At 45.0% G+C, this 17,924-nt stretch overlaps 1 protein-coding gene across 1 annotated transcript in view; it reads right to left on the minus strand.

Annotated features, from left to right (window-relative positions):
- shank3a (SH3 and multiple ankyrin repeat domains 3a) overlaps positions 1–17,924 on the minus strand; it is a 299,427-nt gene that overhangs the window by 166,593 nt on the left and 114,910 nt on the right. The window contains 3 exon segments of the mRNA XM_056282699.1: positions 709–876; positions 1,946–2,097; positions 2,821–2,929. Coding sequence (XP_056138674.1) covers positions 709–876; positions 1,946–2,097; positions 2,821–2,929 — 429 coding nt within the window.

Consider the following 17,924-nt stretch of genomic DNA (forward strand, 5'->3'; position numbering starts at 1 on the left):
GATCGTCTTGACCATGTCTACATGCCTAAATGCATTGAGTTGCTGCCATGTGATTGGCTGATTAGAAATTTGCGTTAACGAGCAGTTGGACAGGTGTGCCTAATAAAGTGGCCGGTGAAATCAATACAAAGTTATTCTGAGTGATCACCTTTATCCTATGATGAGACATTTCTATCCCGATGGGAGTGGTCTCTTCCAGGATGACAGTGCCCCCACCCACAGGGCATGAGGGGTCCCTGAATGGTTTGATGAGCATGAAAATTATGTAAATCATATGCCATGGCTTTCGCAGTCACCAGATCTCAACCCAATTGAACACCTTTGGGGGATTTTGGACCGACGTGTTACACGGCGTTCTCCTCCACCATCATCAAAACAACAAACGAGGGACTATCTTCTGGAAGAATGGTGTCCATCCCTCCAGTAGAGTTCAGAGACTTGTAGAATCTATGACAAGGAGCACTGAAGATGTTCTGGAGGCTCGTGGTGGACCAACACCTTACTAACACACTCTATGTTGGTTTTTCCTTTAATATGTAACCTGTCTATTTATATAAGGTTCAACAAGCCATTCTTGTAATTCTCAACACTGTAAACATTCAGTGGACATGTCTAAGCCTGATTTAATAACTTTAAAAACTGTGTGTGTGTGTGTGTGTGTGTGTGTGTGTGTGTGTGTGTGTGTGTGTGTGTTTGTGTGTGTGCTACCTGGTGTATCTCTTGCCAGCCATTCTCATCCACACAGCCGACCTGTGCATGGTCGTGAAGCAGCAGCTCACAGCAGTAGGGGTCTCCTCCTACCATGGAGCTGTGGTACAGAGGAGTCAGTCCCCTACTGTCCTTGTAGTCTGGTGATGCACCCAGGTCCAATAACGTCTGGTGGGAGAGGGAGAGGGGACTATCATGAAATGAAATGACAAAGTGTTCCTGATTCCTGAGAAGGGAGGACTTTAAAGATTTATACAGTATGTCAACAAATTAGCATTATCAGAGGGTGCCTGGGCCAAACTGCAGGTATCCTTCACTCATGCAGTGATAACAGCCCCCTCTCAGAGTGAGACTGCTCTCAGTCTTGAACCAGTAATATCTGTATCTCTCTTCTTCTTTCGGCTTGTTCCCTGTTTCTCAGGGGTCGCCATAGCGGATTTTATAGTTCCCATCGGTTTTCTGTGAGGGCACAGCACCGATGGCGGTTGTTGTTAACCCGGGCCTCAACTAATCCAGTATGGTCTTGTCAATCATACTGATTTGGCAAAATTTTATGTCGGATGCCCTCCCTGACACAACCACTAACCCTATGGATGGGGGCACAGGTTGGATGCCATCCCAGTATTCATGGACTCGCACCCATGCCGGTTGCCATGTAATACCTATATCTGCAAGAATTGAAGTTATTCAACAAGCAACTTCAAGACTGTTTCATAAATGTCTTCCTGGAAGAGATATTTAGACTGCTTATCACAACTTTGTAACACAACCTTATTGTGTGCCAACCATTAAGCATATTTTCAAAACCCTTTGAAAAAACCCCAAAACTTATTCTGAGAGAGAAGAAAGAAGCTGTCCTGAAAGATGGGTCGGTGGCTTCTGAGGGCTTATGTAGGTTAGAAACCACAATAGCATTGAACATCTCACCATTCAAATTTCAACATCTCTAAAACTCCACAGGAAAACAATTACATGACTCATATCATCCCTTTCATTTAGGAGCCAAGCCTCCTTGAGCTAGATACACTCAAGGCCATTCACTGAATATTCAAGCCCATTTACGGAGAGCATGGTAGAACTAACACCTCTAGAAATAGATGGAACACCCTCTTCAATGTAGAGACACCGGTCTTTCAACAAGGCCAGAGAGAAAGTGGTCATATGTGCTTCATGTGCACGTGTGTGTGTGTGTGTGTGTGTGTGTGTGTGTGTGTGTGTGTGTGTGTGCTACACTCACAATGAGTGCTGTATGGTTCTTGGTGCGCACAGCCTTATGAAGAGCAGTGATGCCATCTTTTGTTCTGAAGTCCAGGTGAGCCCCTCCATTCTTCAGCACCTTGATGAGCTCCGCACAGCCCTCCAACTGAGATGCCAACGTTAGAGGACATTCTGCAGAGATCAGTGAATCCTGGGATTTTATTTCAGGTCCATTGATGAAACAATCAATAAGGTCATTCAACAGCAATGGGTCATATTTCACAGAACCTCTCCAACATTTGATGAAAAACTTGTGCATTTCAGTTGCAGCGGTTCACATTTTCAGTGACTCTGCATCGTGGATGCTGCCTTTGTTTGTCACCCCACTGCTGGCTTAAGTGGCCATTTCTTGAATGAGTTAAACAAACCAGGTCACCCAACAGCAGCATCTCCACAAACTGCTGGACTAACATTTGCATAAACATGAAGTAGATTAGCATAGAGAGTAATCCGGCTTTACCCAGCATGCAGTAGGTTTAAGACAGGAAAAGACATTGCTGTTTTGCTTGGTGAAAAAGCCAGAGAGAAAGTGAGATAAAGGAAATACAGATAGAGTAAAATACATACGAAGTGAGACAGTAACGGTGGAAGAGAGTGAAAGAATGATGGGGGAAATGAGTGGGAAAGAGAGAGAGAAATGTCAAGTTAAAGCAATAAACAAATGAACTTCAAAAAAAAAATAGGGGGACAATAGACTAATGTCCCGTTTCCATTACATGGTACCGGCTCGACTCGACTTGACTCACTTCTGTGTTGGTTTCCATTACCATAACAGTACCCCCTCAGTATGTAAAGGGGCATAAGGGACTGGGTTTGGGGAAGAAACTGAGCAAGGCATAGTGTAGACCTTCTCACCTCCTGTGTCTGGATCATGGAAGTTGGGATCCAGGCCCTTTTCCAGGAACTTTGAGACCTTTTCAACGTTCCTCTGCTGAACATACTCCATAAATTTCTTTAGGTTTGCCTGATGGAGGTAGAGGAGGGTAGCAGAGGAAAGAGGGATAAAGAGAGGAAGAGACAGCTGTGATTGGGTGATGTAAGATTCATGTGGATAGGGATGTTTAATAATGCAGTTGTGAGATGAAAGCTGAGGAACACAGCTCTAAGTGTGTACATGTTTTTATCTCTGCTGTCATGTCAGCAAGAAGGCTACGTACAGTACACACAAGAGCCACCGGGCAGAAGCCTAACAGGAAAACAGCGTATAGTCTCACTGAAATGAAGACAAAATACCGTATAGTCTCACTGAAATGAAGACAAAACACCATACAGTCTCACTGAAATGAAGACAAAACACCGTATAGTCTCACTGAAATGAAGACAAAACGCCGTATAGTCTCACTGAAATGAAGACAAAACACCGTATAGTCTCACTGAAATGAAGACAAAACACCGTATAGTCTCACTGAAATGAAGACAAAACACCATACAGTCTCACTGAAATGAAGACAAAACCCCGTATAGTCTCACTGAAATGAAGACAAAACACCGTATAGTCTCACTGAAATGAAGACAAAACGCCGTATAGTCTCACTGAAATGAAGACAAAACCCCGTATAGTCTCACTGAAATGAAGACAAAACACCATACAGTCTCACTGAAATGAAGACAAAACCCCGTATAGTCTCACTGAAATGAAGACAAAACCCCGTATAGTCTCACTGAAATGAAGACAAAACCCCGTATAGTCTCACTGAAATGAAGACAAAATATCGTATAGTCTCACTGAAATGAAGACAAAACACCGTATAGTCTCACTGAAATGAAGACAAAACACCATACAGTCTCACTGAAATGAAGACAAAACGCCGTACGGTCTCACTGAAATGAAGACAAAATACCATATAGTCTCACTGAAATGAAGACAAAACGCCGTATAGTCTCACTGAAATGAAGACAAAATACCATATAGTCTCACTGAAATGAAGACAAAACACTATACAGTCTCACTGAAATGAAGACAAAACCCCATACAGTCTCACTGAAATGAAGACAAAACCCCATACAGTCTCACTGAAATGAAGACAAAACCCCGTATAGTCTCACTGAAATGAAGATAAAACCCCGTATAGTCTCACTGAAATGAAGACAAAACGCCGTATAGTCTCACTGAAATGAAGACATTTCGGATGGAATCTGATTTCACCGGCAGTGATCCGGAGGTCAACGTGGATTTTTAAGATCAGATGGAAAGGTATTAATATTGTACACTGCCTGAGGGCGGCGCTGACGCAAAGTACGGGGCGTAACATGAATGTTGTAGACCGTATTTATAAAACAAGAAATGAGGAAGACATGAAAAAGCACACGTTCATCTTCATCTCAGTGCATGCACAAACTCAAATGCACGCAGATACGCAAACTGCCGCGCGTGCGCACACATGCACACACACACGTGCACACACCACACACAATTGCTTTTATTTCATTTCCTCGGTGACTTATGAATGATAATAATTCTCTTTCCTGCAGCTAGGTGTGAGCCTGCGGTCTGAAAGAGAGTGGAACAAATGGATATGAGCAGGGCACCACCACACCGTGGTGGAGCTTTATCAGATGAACTGGCAGTGTTGGAACAACACAAGCATCTCTCACTGTCCACCGACACATCTTAGCAGTCCAAAGTACAGTTATGGTTATCACTTGTAGCTTTTACCACCAAAAATCAACAAATAACAGAAAGGATATAATCAAAACCAAAAGAATATACTGGAGGGTAAAATTAAATATCAAATATCACTCAGCATGCTGCTACTGTGTGTCTTTTACATATGGCGCTACGCTGGTGTTGTGGCACAAATGGGCTTTGATTACTACTGCACTACTTCAAGGTTTCTCCGTCTCATTCGTTACATAACACAACATCCACACGTGCTGAAGCCTTCAGAGGCGCGCGCACACACACACACACAACATAACAATATGAATAAATATGAATGCACACACGAGACACAGATATGCACACAAAACCCCTTTCTCATTATACTGATATGCATCATTATCATCATGACATTTATATTGATATGCAGTATAATTAGCTCTCATTTGGTACACATAGTAACAAACTCACAAACACACCAGCCTGTGCACAAATTATGCCAAAATCTGCAAGCATCTGCGCAGAAAGCAACAGCCATTCTGACACTCACCATGGGCAGCGTCATGTACGTCCCACCTTCCAGAAAGTCACATTTAATTTCTTCTCAAGTTCACATCTCGCCTCCCCTTCTAACCACACTGAGCGTTCTCCAGCCTCTCTGCCTCTACCAGCCTCCCTCTTGCTCACACACACCAAACCGACGCCACAAGAGGCTCCCGACCGCTCCTCTTACCATCTCGAAGTCAAACGGAGCGAGAGAATTTTACTTGTGCTTTTTCCTTTTTTTTTTCAGGTGATCCATGAGGCAGTTGTTATGGTGATGGGATACAAAGACAGCGCTGGCAGCAAATGTGCAGGAAAGTGGGAAGAGCACAGAGGTTGTGTGAGCGCGTGTACACATGCCTCCGTATGTGTGTGTGTGTATGTGCATGCATGTGTGCATCATGCATTCACGACAGGGGCTGCAGAACGGTTAGCTAGCAGCAAATCAACTGGATGTGAAGTGTGTTATACTGCCTGTTGAACACCAGGGTGATGAAAAGGCTTTGTAATGACTAATCTGCTTTAGTAAGGTTCTCAATGAACACCCCCCCCCTTTCACGCACGCACATCACACACGCACACACACGCCACTGAATTTATTTTACAAGTGACCATGAATTAACACTAACTAATTAAATGATTCAACTTTCTGAACACAATCCAGGGAAATACAGGAAATACTCTTTCTCACATCCTGTAAGGCAGGTTTCAACACGTGTGACTTAGGCAGGTTGGCAGAATGACTAAAAATGATGTGTTACACTTATAGTGGCTATTGCCCCCCCCCCTTTTCTCCCCAATTGTACCCGGTCAATTACCCCACTCTTCCGAGCCGTCCCGGTCTCTGCTCCACCCCCTCTGCTGATCCGGGGAGGGCTGCAGACTACCACATGCCTCCTCTGATACATGTGGAGTCACCAGCTGCTTCTTTTCACCTGACAGTGAGGAGTTCCACCAGGGAGACGTAGCGCATGGGAAGATCACACTATTCCCCCCAGTTCCCCCTCCCCCCTGAACAGGCGCCCTGACCAACCAGAGGAGGCGCTAGTGCAGCGAAACGAGAGAATTTCTTGTAACATAAAAATCAATATAGAATAGTCTTACTGAGGGGGTTAGTCTTACTGGGCACCCCGCACAATAAAACAAAAACAAAAACTAAGCACTTTAATTTGACCACGATTTGTACTGGTTTCCACAAATTGCTGTAGAGTATTTTCACGCCAGTCTAAATCTCCGCAGTGAGAGAGAGAGAGGGTTTTTTCACCCTGAAAACCGGATCCAGAATGACCATCATGATTTGATCCTCTGGGAGTGTGGAAAATAGTCACCATACTTTTATCTCCCCCATCTCTTTTATCTCTCCTCCCTCAGACTCCTGTGATTCTCTTTCTTTCCCTCACTTCTCCAGCTGGGTGAAACAAAAAAACCCAGAAAGATGAAATTGCACGAGCTCAATTCTATCATCTTGCTCGCAAGTAACTTGGTGATGTCACTGTCACTTACAGACTACACGACTGTTGTCCTGTGTCTGTTACTCTGTTGTATTCCACACAAAAAACGCTGGTTCAACCCTCACAGGAAGCACTACATCACACATAAATTCAGTGTGCAATGAAAACACGCAGCTATTCATAACATCTTCCCCATCAGGCTCTTCAGCATTGACTGCTAACGTTTCACAGAGTTCCCACTGGCAGGTTTCACCTACACGTACTGTGCACGGCCCCCGCTCGGTCAAATGAGCTGATGCACAAGGCAGGTTTAAAAACCACCAGCATGGAGCAAAGACCCAGTTTATTGTAAATGCATTTAAAAATTGCAGTGAGGGTGTCTGGGTGGTGTGGCGGTCTATTCCGTTGTCTATCAACACGGGGATCGCTGGTTCAAAGCCCTGTGTTACCTCCGGCTTGGTTGGGTGTCTCTACAGACACAATTGGCTGTGTCTGCAGTTGGGAGCTGGACGTGGGTGTATGTCCTGGTCGCTGCACTAGCATCTCCCATGGTCGATTGGGGCGCCTGTTCGGGAGGACTGGGGGGAATAGCGTGATCCTCCCATGCGCTACGTCCCCCTGGAGAAACTCCTCACTGTCGGGTGAAAAGAAGCGGCTGGTGACTCCACATGTATGGGAGGAGGCATGTGGTAGTCTGCAGCCCTCCCCGGATCAGCAGAGGGGGTGGAGCAGCGACCAGGACGGCTCAGAAGAGTGGGGAAATTGGCCACGTACAATTGGGGAGAAAAGGGGGGGGGGGTTGTAACAAATCAAGAAAATCCGGATATGAGGGTAAACTTGAACAACATACGTAGCTATATATGAATCCTTACAGATGTAGTGTAGTATACACAAAGATACACAAAGCGTAAACTTCTGAAAGAATAAAACATGTGGGTTATACACAGCGACATACAAAGAGTAAAATTACAGAAAGAATACAAAATGTGGTAGAGATTTGTTATCGGGGCACTGGACTGACTGGTCTGAGTCAGCAGGAGCAGAACAATCTTCTTTTTTTTGTGCCCCATTGTTTTATTTTAGCTGATCTCTGGCTTTGCAAACATATTTGGTGAAGTTATGTACAAACAAACTTTATTATTGTTATTACAAATATTCCCTTGATTCCTTTTGATGAACATTTAATTTTTTTAGAGGTTAAACAACCAATCTCACATTTGAGGATGTCATCAACGTGCCATAAGGGACCGAAAACCTTTATGTCTGACATTTTTTATCCCCTCCCTTTTTTCTCCCAGTTGTACTTGGCGAATTACCCCACTCTTCTGAGCCATCCTGGTCGCTGCGCCCCCCCCGCTGATTCGGGAGGGCTGCACACTACCACATGCCTCCTCCGATACATGTGGAGTCACCAGCCACTTCTTTTCACCTGACAGTGAGGAGTTTCACCAGGGGGACGTAGCACGTGGGAGGATCACGTTATTCCCCCCCCCCGAACAGGTGCCCTGACCAACTAGAGGGAGCGCTAGTGCAGCAACCACAAAAACATAACCACATCCGGCTTCCCTCCCACGGACACAGCCAGTTGTGTCTGTAGGGACGCCTGACCAAGCCGGAGGTAACACTGGGATTCGAACCGGCGATCCCTGTGTTGGTAGGCAACGGAATAGACCGCCACGCCACCCTGACGCCCTTTGTCTGACAGGTTGACAAAACATCAGTAGGCATCTCTCCATTCACTCCTCGCTCCCACTCTGTCACACACACACGCACACACACACAAAATACAACCACAAACTTACACCATGATCCCGATCTTCCCAGTGTCAGTACGGAGACCCATGCCATAGCAACCACTGGTCCTCTCCTTGGAGAGATCAAGCGACCGCAGAGGGCAGAGACAAATGAACCTTTGAAATAGAAGTGACAGATATGGAAAGGTCCTCGACTGAGCTAGAAGAAACAGTGTACTGCTTCACACACACACACACACACACACACACACACACACACACACACACACACACACACAAACACACACATACACTCACGCACAGGCATTTACAGCACATCCGGCACATGCGTCTCCATCCTCCCAGGGCTGAGTGGTTGGGGGAAGTGTAGCACAGGCTACGGGCTAGCCATGCATACCACATTAGCAGGCTAGCTCTTGTGAGGCTCCCAAACAGAAAGTCCTGTCAGACAGAAATATATAGAACGTAGAAGTTGTGTTGACATAAACTCGACACATCGAATTCATCACAGCCCCCGAAAAAAAAAAATCGATACCGTAGCTTCGTGTACTACTTTACTGTAGCCACATGAAGCAGCACACCGCTCACTTCTGCTCAGTATCAACTCAGTACGGGTACCTTGCACATGATGGAACAGTAAAGCAGCAAATACAATCGGCATCAAACACCGTCACCACTGCGTACATGCAGAGGCACAGAGCTGGAACCACGTGTAGTGTTTCACACATTTACACCAGGAGCTGCAAATCCATCAAGCCTGAGTTGTAAATGCATGTAGTTGGTATCAAACGCACCGCATGATCTGCAGATGTGCACAGAGTTGTAAAAGTATGTTGTGGATCACAAATGCATAGCTCGAGGCATCCGGGTGGTGTGGTGGTCTATTCCGTTGCCTACCAGCACAGGGATCGCCGGTTCGTATCCCCGTGTTATCTCCGGCTTGGTCAGGAGTCCCTACAGACACAACTGGCCGTCTCTGCGGGTGGGAAGCCGGATGTGGGTATGTGTCCTGGTCACTGGAGTAGCGCCTCCTCTGGTCGGTCAGGGTGCCTGTTCTGGGGGGAGGGGGAAATGGGGGGAACAGCGTGATCCTCCCACGCGCTATGCCCCCCTGGTGAAACTCCTCACTGTCAGGTGAAAAGAAGCAGCTGGTGACTCCACATGTATGGGACGAGGCATGTGGTAGTCTGCAGCCCTCCCCAGGATGGCTCGGAAGAATGAGGTAATTGGCCAAGTACAATTGGGGAGAAAAAGGGGTAAAATTAAAAAAACAAAAAACAAAACAACAACAAATACATAGCTCAATCTGCAAATGTTGGTCACAACCTTTAAGTATGTGTATTTACCCAACTCCCAACACAGTGCAGGGGTTTTAATAGTTAATTTACCACATGACTTCTGGCAGTGTCCTTTTTGTGTCAGCAAAGCCCGTAGGATTATCAAAGACCCCAGCCACCCCAGCTATGGACTGTTCCAGCTGCTACCGTCAGGCAAGCGGGACCGCAGCCTCAAAACCCGGTCCAGTAGGCTCCGGAACAGCTTTTTCCACCAGGCAACCAGGCTTTTGAACAACCAGCATTAAAGACACTAAGCCTGGTGCCGGACTGACTGGTACTGACCTACGGTCTCCAGGACTTGCTACTGCTGCTCCCGTTAGGGGTCGCCACAGCGGATCATCAGTCTACACACACACACACACACACACACACACACACACACACACACAGCACCTTACATACACAGCACATTGTTTATCATTATTACTGCTTTTCATTTTATTGCTATTGTTGCTGCAACGTTGAGGAGCTGAAACATAAGAATTGTACTCTCTTGTACTTGTGTAACGGATGTCCCAATAAAGGATCTTGAATCCTGAGAATCTACCGACAAAACAGTTGCTAGTTGGCTGGCGTTGGTCACGTGACTTTTGGCAGCCATGTCTCACACTGAACTGTTCGCAAACTATGTGGACCTTTAGAGTTGTACATGAATGCGGTGTGGTCGGGACGTTTTTATTCTAAGCACTTTCTGACCAACCAACACCACAGTATGGAGGGTGACACACCAGAGTCAAATCAGGGGTAGATAAGGTGTGTTTTTTTTAGGTTTGCACAACTATGCTGGGGCCAACTGAAACAAACAAATAAATAAATGAGAAAAAAAAATTTCTAAATTTTATTGAATCTTTGCATCAGTAAGTACACCAGCTCCGTTAAAAAATTTTTTTTTTCAATTTTCCCCCTTTTTTTCCCCAATTGTATCTGGCCAAATTATCCCGCTCTTTTTGAGCTGTCCCGGTCGCTGCTCCACCCCCTCTCTGTTGATCTGGGGAGCGCCCCGACTGACCAGAGGAGGCGCTAGTGCAGCGACCAGGACACATACCCACATCCAACTTCCCACCCGCAGACACGGCCAATTCTGTCTGTAGAGATGCCCAACCAAGCCGGAGGTAAACGGGGATTCGAACCGCCGACCCCCATGTTGGCAGGCAACGGAATGGGACGCTACGCTACTCGAGTGCCCTCAAATCATTTTTAACTGTGACTCTGCAATCAGACTCTTAACAAATCAAAAAAGCCTGACCCCGTGCTGGCTTGCTTTCCTGACGTGGTCCTTGCAAAATGGGCTATGGTCAAATATCGAGCTAGCCCAGGAATCCGGGTAGCATGATGGTCTATTCCGTTGCCTACCAACACGGGGATCGTTCGAATCCCCGTGTTACCTTTGGCTTGGTCGGGCATCCCTACAGACACAATTCGCCATGTCTGCTGGTGGGAAGCCGGATGTGGGTATGTATCCTGGTCGCTGCACTAGTGCCTCCTCTGGTCGATCGGGGCATCTGTTCAGGGGGACTGGGGGAATAGCGTGATCCTTCCACGCACTACGTCCCCCGGGTGAAACTCCTCACTGTCAGGTGAAAAGAAGTGGCTGGTGACTCCACATGTATCAGAGGAAGCATGTGGTAGTCTGCAGCCCTCTCTGGATCGGCAGAGGGGGTGGAGCAGAGACCGGGACAGCTCAGAAGAGTGCGGTACTTGGCCAAGTACAGTTGGGGAAAAGGGGATATATATATATATATATATATATATATATACACACACACACACACATATATATATCATTTATTTATGTTATTACTTTATTGATCCCCGCGGGGAAATTCTTCCTCTGCATTTAACCCATCCTAGCTGCGTAGCTAGGAGCAGTGGGCAGCTGCCGTGCAGCGCCCGGGGTGTGTGTGTGTGTATATATATATATATATATATATATATATATATATAGCTGGTAGCTGACCATTAATCAAAAATTATAGCTAGTTGGGTCATTTTTACCCCACTACTCCTAAATGTTGATTGTGATAACACTATAGAGGAGAGTCCGTTCTGGGGATGAATTGGACCTAAGTAGCTACTATACATAGATTAGCTACCAAAATTAATTGAAAAATAGGTGAGACTTATTTATACATTAATTCAACACAATTACAGCAAATTCTCACCTGCTGTGACAAGATACTGAGATACGGAAAATATACAGAGGGACATTCTCTGCATCAATTTCCCCAGTTCGCTCCAGTTTAGGTGTGCAAACCTAAATTGTTTAAAAAAAAAAAATCCTTTCGTGGTTCTCTTGAGTCACAACCACAGCATGGTATCTGACTGATACGAACTTGAGTAAAGTAAAAGCTTTCCACCCACACCATATTCGTTTACAAATGTAGACCACCACAAATATTTGCAAACTGTTGCAAGAGCTCGCCGCCAAAAGTCATGTGACCAACACCACCTCAACCGCAGCCCCAACTTTTAACTCACTGTTCTGTCAAATTGTCAGTGAATAAAACGATGCTGCCAAACGTCCCATGGGAAATTCACTGCTTAAAATTATTCCACTTTGTTGGATTGTGACACGTATTTGCAAATCTTGCTGTGCATTTGTGATCCACTACGTATATTTGCAAGTCTGTGCCTAGGCATTTGCAGACTGTGTTGTGCATTTTTGAACCACTACATATATCTGCCGCTCTGCGCCTACGCATTTACACAGTTGTAGCGGTGTTTGATACCCATACAATAGCCTTCTACCCACTTGGAAGCAGAACGCACCACATGTAGCACATCTTCCTGTTCTTACAATAGAAAGCTCAGTCGCACCACGAATAGCTCAGTTGCAGCAGGACGCTGACTTACAACCACACATCTTATGATATTACAAATTATAGTGATTTCCTTGTGTTTCCCATCTTGTAGTGTTTTGGTTTTGTATGGTAATAGCGACCGAAAATAATCCTTATGAAGCAAGATGAAAAGTCCTCTGTTTTCTCCTGGCCTACCCAACTCCATACCTTGACTAATAATTCAGCTGGTGGTCTCTGCAGTCTCTTATATATGGTCAAATTTACTAAGCATCGTGGGTAATGAAGGCAGAACCCTGCTGTGATTGAGAGTTAGAGAGGGAGATAGGGGAATGGACATGGGGAAGGCGAGACAGAGAGCGAGTGTGAGGGAGAGAAAAGAGAGAAATGAAGGATAGTTTCTCATCTCGCTGCAGTATCAGCTGGGAACAGCAGCAGTAATCTACTCTCGCCATCATTTACAGCAATTTACCAAGCTGTTTACCAGAGCAAATACCCTCCTGATTGAGTTTTACTCTCAGCACAAGTTGTCCACGCCTGCTCTTCATATGATTAGAGATGACTTGTGGACTTTGCCATTTGATACGTATGTGCTGTCGTTCCACGAATGTGTGCTCTGAATGTAATTCAGTTACTTGCACGGGGGCAGGGAAGACAGCAGAGCACAGCATTGACTAGCTAGCACACAGACAAGTAACTGCTCCAGTGGAGGATAAAGGCTCTGGCAGTTCCTTGGGCTACCTGAAGAAACTCCAAATACCCTGGGGAATCTCCACTCCTCCACCACTCAAGGGGAATTGTCTGCCATTACCTGATAAAAGCCAGAGAACTGCATAAAGGACAGTGCACACCTCTTTCTTATCCATACTGTCTCTGTTCCTTTGCCATTTTCTTTTGCTTTCTTTTTTGCTCCGCTCATCTGCTTTTTGTCAAGTGCCTTTTCAATGGCTTCAAGAAAGGGGAACTTACTCACTTTCAGCTATGTCCAATGACCCAATTTTTACCCATGTGTGACCTGTACAGCATGTATGGATCTATGTGTGTCAAACACGTTCACTGCCCTTTATTCATACTCATAACCATATGGTGATGTAGCCCCTAGCTGCATACAGCTGGCCTACAGCATGCAGAGCTATGGATGAGCTGTGATTACATTGCTCACCAACATGATGCTTATTCGTCAGGATCATACACTGCCCTAATGCAAGCTGGCCTGTAAAACACACACATGCTCTGATGTGTCATAACTGTTTAGGCATCAAAAACCAGCGCAGTGGGTCATAAGGATACACTGGGGAGCATCACACAACACCAGGCTATGTGTAATTCCTGAACAGCTGGGACAGAAAAAGCATAGGGCTCGAGTGGCTGTGTCCCTATCCTCACAGTGTACTGCTGTCAGGTCTCAAACACAGCGTAGATACTTGGATGATAGAGACAAAAATGCTGTTACAGTGAAAGATGACAACTCCCATATGCCCATGACAGACTAATGCGTTGAGCCTGCATTTAGCCCATGCCATATGTTTAATACCCATCAGAAAAACAGAACATTTCTTGGGGGATATGAAGGTCATATGATAATGGGAAATTCCTGACAGTTTGCGTAATAGAAATAGGCTACATGTAAACTCCGGGTTGAATAATTAAATATGTACAAAAAACCTTTTTCACACAACATATTGTGATAAAACCCAGCGACCTCACACTCCACTGACTGCATTTGGCACCTCTGCAGGTAAAGCCTTTCTTGGAGTTGCGCTATCTTGATGGTGAAGCCTATTCTGATGCCAGATGATCTGTTCAGACTTCCAAAAAGTGGAGAATGACCCAGACTCTGACTGACAGGCTGGTAGACAACAATGTCACTGAGACTTGCTGCTAAAAAGCAGGAAAAAAACCAATGATGCTGCATGTCCTCTCTCATTTACCCCAAAATTCATTGCTGGGCATCCGGGTAGCGTAGCGGTCTATTGCATTGCCTACCAACACAGAGATCCTGGTTCGAATCCCCATGTTACCTCCAGCTTGGTTGGGCGTCCCTACAGACACAATTGGCCGTGTCGGCGTGTGGGAAGCCGGATGAGGGTATGTGTCCTGGTCGCTGCACTAGCACCTCCTCTGGTTGGTTAGGTCGCCTGTCCAGGAGGGAGGGGGAACTGGGGGGAATAGTGTGATCCTCCCACATGCTACGTCCTCCTGGTGAAACTCCTCACTGTCAGGTGAAAAGAAGCGGCTGGCGACTCCGCATCTATCAGAGGAGGCATGTGGTAGTCTGCAGCCCTCCCCGGATCGGCAGAGGGGGTGGAGCAGTGACCAGGATGGCTCGGAAGAGTGGGGTAATTGGCCGGGTACAATTTGGGAGAAAAAGAGGGGGGGATTCATTGCTGCAATTGTAGCATTATGTAATGTTATATCTTACGAGCTCCCGGAGAGAAACATTTCCTTTCTGGTGACTCTCCGAGGAGGGAGGGCAGAAGGTTGAGTACAGTGCAGTGCTTCCTGGAGTTAATGGGCTTGGAGTACAGTAGGTGTATCCCAACATCAAAGCTCAGATCCTCTAGTCTTCGCACAGTCTCCACAGTGACTATGCCACCCTGCTTTGTAAGCTAGGACTGTAAATGGAGATCATGTAATATTCTAGTATTTCTTTGAGATAACCAGTAATTAGGTAGTCTACATACGCAAAGACCTACTAACAACAGGAGATAAATGTGCTCCTAAAAGTTAGCAGAATAATGAAAGCCTTTATCACATATTTAGAGGTCAACAATCACCTATAGTCTACATCAAAATGCACAACTGCTTCTTATTTCCTGTCACGTCAACCCACAAATCAAACAGCCCCACCTTGCAAGTGTGCTCCAGAATCTCAATCTGAGTTTTGCTGACAGTGCCTTATATAAGGTAGCCCTTGACCCTTGGGTCCCAGATGCTTTGTATGCCTCCTGCTGCAAGGGCAGTGCATCTAATTAGAAACACAGACAGGGAGAGAGACCTGACTTCCATTAAGCACCATCAGCTTAAACATTCATATTTGGGTCACACTACCGCCGCAACTGATGTCAATAAAGCAGCATTGCTTCCAATGCACTACTAAATGCCAAAATTTGTCAAGGAATACCAAGAGATTTTTTTCAGCACACACCTAGATTTTCAAAATGAAGGGATGCTCAAATGGCACAGGCAGACTTTAGGGTGGACTCGTCTACACCATATCACTTGAAAAGACTGAGAGCAAGTTTAGTCGAACAAATCAAGCAAAAATCGTTTTGAAGTTTAAATCTAATGTAATTAATTATATTCTTTAGAATTAATTAGTATTCTTCAGCCACAGGGGAGAGGAGACCATTCTATGGAGGTATGTTAACGATAAGGAGTGACGGGGCTGGGTAAAGTTTTGTCTTCAGCTGGGGAAAGGAGGGGTAAGTTCGATAAAACTCCAACAAAAAATGGCAAACCAAGGCTTTGGTAAGAGACGCAGGGCTAAGGTGAGTCATGAGTGGTTAAAAATAGTACTTGTAAGTTGGTAAGTGAAGGGCGAGTGGTTGATGGATGAGGAATTTGACAAACTGTGCAGGCCCTACTGGAGACTTTCATCGTCAAAGAAATGCAGCCGGTCTTTGCCGATGGCAAGCATATTTTTACAAGACGACGGCGGTGATAAACCTCCAGTGAACCACAGTAGTACAATAGGCCACGACTGGGAGGCTGATATGGGAAAAACAAGTGTTGTTGAACATTTTTCATGACTGAAGCCTTGAACCTGAATCTGTAGACTCAGGGTACCTACTGAGAAATAAGGGCAAGTATACAGACTTCACACTCTAGCTGGCTGTGAGGGGGATGAAAGGTAAATGTGTCGTGTAAGCAAGCCAAGACGCACTTCAGCACTTGGACAAAACCACGAGGCAGATAAGGGAGAGAAGACAGGCTTATAGTGTTGTCTAACTTGACATGGTACAGCTGTCAGTGGTCTGCTGGATCCTCCATTTCATATAAGACTCACTATCAAAATGGAGGGTTTTCTTTTTAAAACCCTCAACAGGGAAAAACAGTCAAATGGGCTAGTTAGTTTTATCTTTCAGTTTATTTCTATAATTCATGGATTTGTTGCAGTTTGAAGGTCTAGAAGCATGCTCCCATTAAAAATGTACTAGAATGACAGAGACATGGCAGAAACACATACCCGAAGATGGGGTTACATAGGGAAATGGAGAGGGCAAGGGGAAGGGAGAAGACGCTGTGAGAAGAGGAAGTGATGGAGTGCGAATATCAGAGGGGAATAGGAAAGTAGGTCTCGTCATGTGGTTATAATCATACACTTTTGCGTCCCATGCCATGCAGTATGTTTTCCCTGGAAACTGTAAGCTATTAAAAGCCAAGCTCTCACAGAGCAACTCCTCACACAGGCAGAATTCCTATTGGCAAGAAGCTGTTGTGTAAAATGCATGAGCGAAGTCATATTTACCCATGTCAAATTTATATTTCAGTCATGTTGAATCCAACAGAGATAGCTTTTTGATAAAGTAATTTTTCCAACGGTTTATTTTTTCAAGAGAGGTAACGTAAGCGAAGTACATGCATCTCCGGTAACATGTTGCTTTACGTCCTACTGTTTCTCCCTTGCCAGTGAAATAGTTCATTCAATATTTGTTATTGTATTGGGAATTGCTGTTTATGGGCAAAGCTGGATGTTTCTCTAAAGCCTTCAGCATATCATAAATATCAATAATATGGTGCCTGTCACCAAGGGGTTTAACGTTATCTCAGACAATGTGTCAAAAACATTGTGGGCTTAAGAGATGAATAAAAGCTGAGAACCACTGGCTTCTTGAGTGTCATGGCGTCCTCACTCTTTAACACCTCAAGCACACAAAATATCCCTGGCTAATAGGGCTGGGCAACATATGGATATCGTAATATCGTGATATGGCATGTATTGTCTTTCCCTGGTTTTAAAGGCTGCATTACAGTAAAGTGATGTAATTTTCTGAACTTACCAGACTGTTCTAGCTGTTATATTGTTTGCCTTTGCCCACAAAGCTATTATATAGGCAATACGGAGGATTACTTATCAAAAATCTGATTGTGTAAATGTTTTGTGAAAGCACCAGTAGTCATCCCCACAATATCGTCACAATATTGATATCGAGGTGTTTGGTCCAAAAATATCGTGATTGTGTCCATATCGCCCAGCCCTACTGGCCAAGCAAGCACATCATCTGTGACTTATATGCGCTACAGAAGAAAATCAAAGCATCACTGCAAATAGATTTTACATAATGTTTATTTCAATGAAAAATTCGTTGACATTTAAGCAAATTTTCAAAATGAAGGCAGCAGTTGCATGCATGCTTAAAAAGAACATAGCCTGATTGTAAAAACATTAAAAGAAATGCCAAGTAAGGGAAAGCTGCTTCCAGCATGAGGCTACTCCAATGTAGAAAATATTGAAAATTAGAAAACACTCATTA

Source organism: Lampris incognitus, chromosome 6, assembly GCF_029633865.1.
Source record: "Lampris incognitus isolate fLamInc1 chromosome 6, fLamInc1.hap2, whole genome shotgun sequence".
NCBI lineage: Eukaryota > Metazoa > Chordata > Actinopteri > Lampriformes > Lampridae > Lampris > Lampris incognitus.